This window comes from Eucyclogobius newberryi, unplaced genomic scaffold (genome assembly GCF_026437365.1).
Source record: "Eucyclogobius newberryi isolate DKJ021-1_F unplaced genomic scaffold, fEucNew1.0.hap1 SCAF_4, whole genome shotgun sequence".
Taxonomy (NCBI): Eukaryota; Metazoa; Chordata; class Actinopteri; order Gobiiformes; family Gobiidae; genus Eucyclogobius; species Eucyclogobius newberryi.
In genome coordinates, this window is record NW_027316056.1 from 25145995 (window position 1) to 25156001 (window position 10007).

The 10007-nt window shown below is 41.3% G+C and overlaps 2 protein-coding genes across 2 annotated transcripts in view; one reads left to right on the forward strand and one right to left on the reverse strand.

The window, feature by feature from the left end:
- ptpn9b (protein tyrosine phosphatase non-receptor type 9b) overlaps positions 1–3958 on the forward strand; it is a 10094-nt gene extending 6136 nt beyond the window's left edge. Inside the window, exons 7-13 of the mRNA XM_072463303.1 lie at positions 1–515; positions 773–869; positions 938–1007; positions 1097–1175; positions 1343–1493; positions 1567–1774; positions 1850–3958. The exon at positions 1–515 is cut by the window's left edge and continues 342 nt beyond it. Coding sequence (XP_072319404.1) covers positions 1–515; positions 773–869; positions 938–1007; positions 1097–1175; positions 1343–1493; positions 1567–1774; positions 1850–2073 — 1344 coding nt within the window. The 3' untranslated portion in view covers positions 2074–3958. The remainder of the gene's footprint in view (positions 516–772; positions 870–937; positions 1008–1096; positions 1176–1342; positions 1494–1566; positions 1775–1849) is intronic.
- Positions 3959–4319: 361 nt separating this feature from the next.
- On the reverse strand, positions 4320–8447 carry LOC140377999 (thrombospondin type-1 domain-containing protein 4-like). Its single transcript, XM_072463629.1, has 12 exons — positions 8307–8447; positions 7809–7938; positions 7115–7290; positions 6938–7046; positions 6599–6784; positions 6400–6529; positions 5648–5885; positions 5403–5576; positions 5150–5323; positions 4881–5060; positions 4624–4768; positions 4320–4481 (listed from the first exon to the last, which is right to left on the reverse strand). The coding sequence occupies exons 1-12, from the start codon at positions 8433–8435 to the stop codon at positions 4327–4329; spliced, it is 1926 nt and encodes a 641-aa protein (XP_072319730.1). The 5' UTR covers positions 8436–8447; the 3' UTR covers positions 4320–4326.
- Positions 8448–10007: the final 1560 nt, after the last annotated feature.

Below are 10007 nucleotides of genomic sequence, written 5' to 3' on the forward strand. Positions count from 1 at the left end.
ACTCAAGGCCCAGGCCTTAACCAACAGGCCCCACATTCTGTTGCCAACAGACCACTGGGAAATCACCAACACTGGAATGGCTCAGCTGTGAGCTCAAGTCCCAATCCTAATGTCAATGGTCGCGGACGTCAAGCCCCTCCACAGTCAGACACACCCCCTGACACTCCTCTTTCTCAAAAGGAGAACATGGATGTGCTGGATAGCGAGAGCACAGACACTGCCAACAGGTCAGAAGAGCTTCAGAGTAGAGAAAATGAGTCTGTGGATATGGGTGAGGTTGGCGTTCCTCCACTCCCCCAGAAGTCCTTGCCTCGTCCTCCACATCAGTCACCGCACCTGTCTTCATCAGACGATGAGGAGCACTGCATAGAGGTGTCTGTTCACATGCCAGAGCAGGGCGGGATGACGCTACATGACCTGGTGGAGCATGTCAAAAGGAAAAAGAAGAAGGGAATCTACCAGGAGTATGAGGAAATCCGCAAGGAACCCCCAGCAGGAACCTTTGATTATTCAAAGTAAGACATATGTTTTGTGCAAAGGTGTAATTACATTTATTTTTTTCAAAATAAAAGCCACAGCGGCTCAGTGATGCGCTGGTCCATCAACCTGAGAGACAGTTGTTCAAACCCCACTCGGACAAGTGTAAATTGTCCTTGGGTCCTTGGGCTACAAAAGTCCAGAGTCTGGAGTAGTATATAAAGTGTAGCTCTTGATAGGTTTGTCAAGCAGGCAATAATATTGTGAAACTCTCCTGTGTGTCCTTCTCTTTTAGGAAACTGGCAAATCAAATCAAGAATCGGTACAGTGACGTGCTGTGCCTGGACCACTCGCGTGTGCGACTTTCTCAGCTCTGTGATGCTGACGATGAGGTAAGTGGTTTACTCTTCACTTAAGGATAGATGTGATATTCGCAGTGTAATTTGTCTTCTGGTTACAGACATCAGGCTACATTAATGCTAGCTTCATGGATGGGTACAAAAGAAGAAATGCCTATATTGCCACTCAGGGTATGCATCCATTCAGTTGTCATTAAATCATTTGTTTTCTGGCCTCTGTCAAGCTTGTTTCTTTTTCAACCTAACTTGGTGTTCTTCAGGTCCTTTGCCTAAAACATTTGTCGACTTCTGGCGCATGGTGTGGGAGCAGATGGTACTAATTATTGTTATGACCACAAGGTAAGACAATCTTAACTGCTTATGAATCTTACATTTGTTCCAGAAAAAGTCTGCGAAATCGGCACAAACCTGAATATTTTTAATTTAATTTGGTGTTTTCCGTAGGGTTATGGGGTAGTCATAATATTTATGAATCAACTTGAATTTATGTCATGCCTCTTTTTCAGGGTGGTAGAGCGTGGCCGTGTCAAGTGTGGTCAGTACTGGCCTCTAGAAGAGGGAAGGACTGAGCAGCATGGGTACTTTTTGGTCAGAAACACTCACATCCAAGTGTTTCAGGACTTTAAACTGTCCCTTTTAGAGTTGTACAACACACAGGTGAGATTAATCTTTATTAATTTTATTTATTTAAAAAAAACATCAAACAACTGCTCTGTTATGCTTTTCCTAGTCTGGAGAAAGACGAGAGGTATGTCACTATCTGTACGTCAGCTGGCCAGACTTTGGAGTGCCCAAAAGTGCTACAGCCATGTTGGATTTCCGTGAACATGTAATTCAGAGGCAGAAAGCTGCTGTGCAGAAGATGGGCTCCAGTTGGAAAGGGGGTCCAGAAGGCCCTCCAGTGGTTGTCCATTGTAGTGCTGGCATTGGTCGTACAGGTATGTTACAGCATTACAATATTCAGCTGTAATGCCAACGTTTCAATAAATTAACTTTGTTATTTTTCTTCAAAGGTACTTTCTGCACATTGGACATCTGTCTTTCACGTCTAGAGGACATGGGGACTATAGATGTCTGTCAAACAGTGCGTCGAATGCGCACACAGAGGGCTTTTAGCATTCAGACCTGGGACCAGTACTATTTCTGCTACACAGCGGTCATAGAGTATGCCCAGCGCCATGGCAAACTGAGCCCAGTGCAGTGGTCTGACTCGGACATAGAGACTGACAGTGAGTGAGAGTCTTGGGGTCATAGGACAACATTGGATTGCAAATCTTAAAATTAAATCTGGTGTGACGGATTTACTGGAGCGCTACATTTTTAGTCGGTGTCATGAATTGCCGGATGAACTTTTTGACTGAGGTCATATTTCAAACGGATACCTCTACCAAACATTTGTGGATAGAGCAGTCGAGGGAAAAAGACTGGTCTCTGATCAAACCGTGCTGCCAATGTCCGAGCTCCCTTTATATTTGCAAACTAAAGGAGACGTGGCTCGCCCTGAACCTGTTCACAAGAGAATCAATTGTAGCATATTTTTTTTTATGACTTGCACATGAGGAAGATGAGCTCTACCCCTTAATAACCTCAAAACATGGTCCTTGTTTCTTTTGTAATTCTTGATTTCCTAATATGTACGTAAAACACAGAACGTGAGGAATGACAGCGGGTGAAACTTGACATTTGTTTTTATTTGGTGGTGGTCCTTTGTGAGAAAGTGTGTGTGTGCACGCGCGCTTGTTTTCAGCGGTGCATTTTGTTTGTGTGTTTCATATCTTTGCATATAGAATAACTTTTAAAAGCCAAAGTCCTCACCTTGAATGCTTGGATGTACTCATTAAATAGTGGACCGAAGGCAATGTATATTCTTGTATCATACATTTATACCTATTGTGTATAATATCAGAAAAGGGCAAATGAGCCTTGTTTAATTTGACTGACTCAACGTAGTGATGAAATATTTATGTAGCCACCGCGCTGGTTAAAAACTGAAATCTTATTTTTAGGATATTCAGATCTTGCGAAAAACGTTATCTTGGAGCGTTCTAATTGAGCAGTCTTTGGTAATTTGGCCTTAACCTGATTCACTGCCTCCTCACCTCAATCCATGACTGCACCCCTGCCTTTGAAATCTTCCGTGATAAGTTTTACATTTCTTGGGGATAAGCTGCCTCCGATAAGTGTGCCTTTACATTTACCTTGTTACGTCTCACGGTCCAGCTATGATCGCAGTAACCCAGAGCAGTGCACTTGCCACACCACTGACTGTGCTGAGCAGGACTCGAACACTGCCCACAGTCCTGCAGAGTCTGCTTAACGACGGGGCATCGCTGCAGTGCGTGTACGAGATGAGACATGGCTATAGATTTATTTGACCTCAGGGGGTTTTTCTAATGTTTTTTGCCTAGTGTCAAAGATCTGTTTCTGAGTTTGCCTCTGGTAAATTATATAAGAAAACTATATCAATTTTGTTTTTACGGAATTGTAACCTATATTTATGTCTTTGTAAATGTATATGATTATTATGAATTTGGTGAATGTTGGTACGATACTTAATACAACATTTCATTTGATAATCTGAACAAATGCCATTGATTTTAAAGTTTTTTTTTCATATTTAAGAAAAGTTAGTGGAACACATTATCGGTCATTGACATTTTTCAAACACAAGTAATTCGTAGATACTATTTTTGTACAGCTTTGAATGGTTTAAGTCTTTCACTTTGGTGTACACCGAATTGCCACGGATAATGTCAAGTGCTGCAAAAAGATTTATGTTTGATATCTGGGAGGAATGAATTAACAAGCATGCACACGTGGAGAACAGTGAAAGAGCCTTGAATGTTTTGGGGGTGATTGTGCCACAGCCCTCTTACCAAAGGCCCAGGCTCATTTGAGACGTTTCTACACATCCTGATCAGCATGGACCTAACCACAACCACACCGAACAACTCTGGATAAACAGTCAAAAAATGCAGATGTGTTAAGTTCTGTGCTACTTTGTTTTTCAAGAAAGTATGCAATGTGAAGTTGTCAGTGTTTTTACTTTGTGTTTTTGTGATTGAGTTATGGCCTTTTACTTGCTGTCAGTTCAGCTGTTCGATTAAAACAGGTATTACTATTACTGGCTTGAGTACAGAGTATTCACTACATACACGCTGTACAAAGTTATGGAACTAATTATTGACCAATGTACACAAAGACTGGACAATACTTGTACAAATATTAAATTTTTATTATTTTCACAAGTCAATAACATACAGATTAAATAATACAAATAAATAATTCTAGAAATGCCAACTATTTTTGGGGATTTAAAACATTGGATTATGTGCTGTATATTCACAGTATATTATCTTATTAAACTAAGGTACTGTAGGTTGGAAAGTAATTTGAGCTGGGATGAGTGTTGATGTATTTTTATTTATTCAGTAATGCTGTCTGCTGAGAGTTATCCCTTTTAGAAAAGGAACTCCAGTTGTGGGTTTTATCACCGGCGTATGCTGTTCTTGTGAATAGTGGTAGAATTTTTTTTCTGGGCTCGAGAACAAGAAGCACAGCAGACACTTCTATAGTAAGGATAAATGCAGAGTCGGGCTTGAACTACCACCATACATTTGTGATACTGGTCACTGCACTGTGGATCTGAAATGGGGGAAAAGGGTCATAAACAGTACACCACAAGTATGAATCTCTAAAGCACTTCATTTCATCAAGTAAAGAACAGATTTGTCACTTATGACAAGGAATAATCTTATTTTTCCTCACTAAAGCAGCTGAGGCTTACCAATCTCTGCAAGGCAAGGCTGTTTGTTGCATTCTTCTCGTGTGTTCGGGGTCACATGTGGGTCACAGTTCTCGCTTGGGGCCATGTTGTTAGTCAAACAGTGCACTTCACGCACACGGTAGCCCCCATTGCAAGAACGAGAGCACTACAGTAAAAGTAAACATCAGCAACACATACATCAAGAGCAAAATACTCAAAATGTCACAAATGTCTAAATGTCTACTGTTAGACAAAACCTTTTCATCATAAACACTTACTGTACTCCACTCTGAGACATACCACTGGACTCCACATGGCTCCAAAGTGCAGGCCTGAGCTGTGATTGGCTTAGGCAGACTGTTACACTTTGCCTGATCAACAACATCCATGTTCCTATTATTAGTGACAATACAAGCAATGCTGCGGGTCTGTGTCCCATTTCCACAGTCTGCAGAACACTGGAATAAGTTGAACCAGAACCATTTAAAGAGTTGTAATGACATAAAGAAAGGAGGAAGTTTATACAGTATGTACTTCTATAATTTACCTGGCTCCAGGGCCCCGTGAACCACTGGAAACGGTTTTGGCAGGGGCCTGAATCACATGCTGTCACCTCTGGTGGTCGCTCCCCTTCACAGCTGCCCAGTGGGAGGTCTGTCACATAGTCCATGAGGCACACAGCTGTCCGAGTGCGATTCCCTTTGCCACACTCCGCAGTGCACTGAGGGGCACATTGTAGACATTCTGTGAGGGGCATTCGTGTTTCTATAATATTTACACATTCAGTGGTGGAGTCTCACCTGTTGGCTCCACTGTGAGGTAAACCAGCTGCGAGCACATTTGCCCATGTCACAGTTCTGCACAGTGTCTGGCTTTATGTTCATGTTACACTCTTGATCCGGCTCAGCTTCCCCCTGGTTACTCACACACACCACCTCTCTGCTGCGTTGGCCCACTCCACATGGCACTGAGCACTGGCAAATATGCAATTTTGTATGGTAAAAATGATAATTGATTCGGTTCATCTTATTGCTGCTTTTCTTACTGGACTCCACTCAGATCGGATCTCCCACTGGCTACAGATCTTGAGCTGACACGGGGACTTTGTCTCGGGTCTTTCACTGGAGTCACACTGTTCTAGCTCCACAGTCACTGAAGTCTCAGAGCCGTTGGCGTGCGCCTGAGTGACCTGGCGGCAGATGAGCTGACGCTGCTGAGTACCAGGCCCACATTTGGCACTGCACTCAGACCACTCCCCAATATCCAAGCTGTCCGGCATTACAAGGCAAGGATGAAGGAGAACATTAAGGATTAAGCAGGTGTTGACAGGACGAAATATTGAAATGAAGCAATGACAAAAAAAGATTTACACACAGTGGGTTTTAAGTCTAAAATAGATTTTAAAAAAGAAGGAAGGAGGGTCACTTCAAATTTCCTAGGAAAAATCTGTTTGCAGACCTCTTCTGCTTTAAATGGAATACAATTATTTAATAGATTAAATATATGTGATTCCAGACTGAAACAAAAAATGTCATAATTCCCAGGTACTTCAGCAGTAAGAGCAGATATCTACCGCCTTACCACAAGTGACTTAAAACCAGAACATAATATGGAAGTGATGACAAGATTAGCCTGAAACCCAAAAGCCCATGTAGAACTCCCATACATTGACCTATTTGTGTGTGTGTGTGTGTGTGTGCGTGTGTGTGTGTGCGTGCGTGTGTGTGTGTGTGTGTGTGTGTGCGTGTGTGTGTGTGCGTGTGTGTGTGTGTGTGTGTGTGTTTTCTGTTTGTTTACTATGCCGGGCAGGGCTGAGGGTTGCACTCCTCTTGCTGCTTTGCTGGTTCAAGAGCAGTGTCGCAGAGGTCAGAGGAAACAGTTGCCTGGGAATCCCTCTGAACACAGGCCCAGAGCACGTGCCGCCTGCCTGACAACACACACCCCAGTGAGCACGTACATGTGTGTGTCCAGTATCTGCCGTGACTGTGCTCTTTACCGGCGCCACATGTGGTGCTGCACTCGCTGTGTCCTGACTGCACCCACTCGTACGTGGGCTGCAGTTTTGTGGTCACGGCCGGTGTGGTTAGGGTCTGAGTCAGGTGGGAGTTCTCATCGATCTTGTTGTTGGAGATGTCACTTTGGTTAGCCACGTCCTTTGAGTGGGGAGACTTTGTGGTTCCACCTCACCACAGACAGAAGTGGGAGAGTTATAAACATAGATTGTTTTGGGAATGTAGTTCATATTTACCATGATATATGATCCAAACATCAAAACAAGACAAGATGTTGCCATAATCACAATGCATTTCATTCTCTGTGGACTCTGTGAACTCACCGGGGCTGATAACATTTGAACCCTCGTGAGGTTTGTGATTCTGCTCTGTGTCTGGTGAGGGCACACTGTACTCATACTGCACACTGGGATTGGGCTGTTGGTAGATGAGCTGCACAGACAGAAGACTTGGATTAGATGTAGATGTTAGTTGTGTTCCTCTGTCCATGACACACTCACATATAGAATCAGCTCCTCGCTCAGGGGCCCCGGGGCTGTAATAGACTCTCCGGTGCGAGAGCGAATCTCATTGGGTCTCTTGTATATTAACTGGGTTCCAACTGCTGTGAAGATTCCCGGCCTATCAATCACCCAGTTTCCATTGATTATGGACACACCATTTCTTGTCTGTAGGGCTGAGGAAATAATAATACATATATATATAAAATATATAATATTTAAATGCATGAATTAATGTGGACGTTCTTTCAATATTTTATAAACTATGCTGCACAACAATTTCCTGTCTATCAGTAGTGAAAGAATTACCAATAAAAGTATTCTGGTATTTGATAACTAATAAAGCAGTGATCTGTATTTAAAAACAATTGCTGATTTTTGTTAAACTGAATTGATTACCTCATTTTTATTGCTTTTTCATTTGTATATTTTTCTCTTGCTCTAAGTTGGGTCAACTCAAACTATGAATATGCTAAAAAATAACACCTCGGCCATTTCAGGTCGTCTCAAACGGTAGAAATAAGGAAAGTAATAATAATAAGGAAAGTGCTTTTGACTTTTTAGTCCTGTTAAAATGTAGTTGAGCAGAAATGACAGATAACTGCTATCAAATCTAGTGAAGTGAAAATAAAAAGTATCCACTCGCTGTCTATATATTATTTACGCAGATACCACTGCTGTCTATATGCTTTACCCAGGTAATTGCGGCTCTTCACTGTCTCCTTGATGCTCATGTTGAATGCTCCTGCAGGAATCTCAGCTATTTTGTGATAGCCAACACGTAGGAAAGTCCGAGAGAAGTTTCCCCTCACCATCTCATGCTTCTGCAAGCACAACGTTATTACCACTCCCAATTAATGAAGTCTCTCTGTCTCTTTAAACTAGCACCTCCTCCTCAAAGTGGATGTGTTCAATTAGAAGCAGAAACAATAAGCAGTGATGGCTGAAGAGCTGCAGCTCTTGTGACATGTTATTGATTTTAGGTGGTCAGTTTCAAAAGTGGTCCAAAGAAGAAATAGGAGCAAACAAATACATTACACAGAGTGTAAAAAGTTTACCAGTAGTTTTGCCTTGTCATCATGTGAGTCATACAATACCCCCAAAATATTATAATACAAATAATTCCTCCTCTGATTTTGTAAATCCTACACATGAAATGATGATCTTAAATCTACTAAAATGCAAAACGTACCTTGAGAGTCAGGTCAAAGTTCATATCTGAGAAACCAGAAACAAATGATGGGTTGAGAACTTGGAGAATGAGTTGGATCAGTGCCAGGGCGAGACCCCGACCGCAGGAGCAGAGCGCCATCTGAGCCATGGAGAGACTGGACACTGAAGACCCTCAAACACACAAGACACAAGCATTCATCCTGAGCAGGGAGACAAGCCCTGTGAGGTGGGGGCGACTAGAGAGGGGAGGAAACAGGACAATTCAGGAGAGTAAGCAGAACACTATAGTTAGAGAAGTTCAAACTTGTGCTGTTGTTAAACATGATAGATAGATAGATAAATAGATGATGATAAACTAATTATAGAGGTGTGGTAATATAACAAATAAAGTACAGCACCAATGGTGAATGTTAAACTCTGGTTGTTCCACTGTAGAAACATCTTATCCTCAAGGAGCAAATATTATGTTTTTGTGGATGCTAACAAATTAACTAAAACATATTGATTTATTTTACAGACCTGGCAATTTCAAAACAGCTGAACTAGAAAACAAAAGAGCAGAGAACATTTCACCAGAGGTGGGTGGAGTAATGTACCTTTAAATGTAACTTTAAAATAATAATACTCAAGTAAAAGTACAAAGTAATTGTAAAAAAAATACTCATGTAAAAGTATAAAAGAATTAAGGAAAACTATAGGCTAACTCAAGTACGAGCTATTTTAAGAGGAACTTTTTGGACGCAAGATCTGAGTCATAATTTGAAGGACGGGTGTATTCAAAGGATAGATTGAATGGGGAAAAGGAGAAAAAATTAAATCATACAGAGCAGTGCAAAAAACACAAATTTTATTATTATATATTAGTTTTATAGACTTTTATTGAACTTTATTTAACCAGGAATTTTAGCATCTTTTTTTTCAAGGGGGTCGTGGCCCCAGAGGGGAGGAGCTTATTGTACACGCCACTGCGGAACCAAAATGTTGTGAGGCGAGAGTACTAACTGCTTCTGCTGCTGAACCATGGATTTGGTTGTATAATATTTGAATGTACATCATGAGAGTCTGACCTGAACTAAACTGAAAGCTTGATAGGCATAATTTTTAATCAACTATACTGATATGACTGGATTGTGTAATTTATCTTTAAATCAGAGACTCCAACATAGGCCCATAGGGGTGACCTCTAATAGCTTAAGGTTTGTTACAGTTACCACAAAGATATGCCTATGTTTTTGATGTGCAGAAAAAAATGAGGTTTTACAGTTTTATTTTTACTATTTGTTGTATGTTGTATGTTGTTGTTGTATGTTGTATGTTGTTGTTGTTGTTGTTGTTGTTGTACTATTACTATACATCCACTATTGTACACTATTGCCGTTTAGCTCTTGTAGCATGATATTGTTTGATGTGTCCCTGTCCTGTCCAGACCAGCTGCTACAGAAACCAAATGAGGGGTTTGTGCGATCCTGCTGACACCTGGACATTTCCTAAACACCACTTAGTTTCTTAACGACGGACTCTTTCATAACGACCATGAGAAACATGCAAAAGTATCAATCAATCACTCAAACATTGCCCCCCTATAGATTTTCATGAGTTCTTATGTAACATTGTGAATGATTGGGCTTGCAGATGAGATCATTTTGTTAATAAAGAAGTAAGCCAACAGTGAACTGGACTGTGTACTGGCTAAAACACATTTCAAGCCAGTGCAAGTATG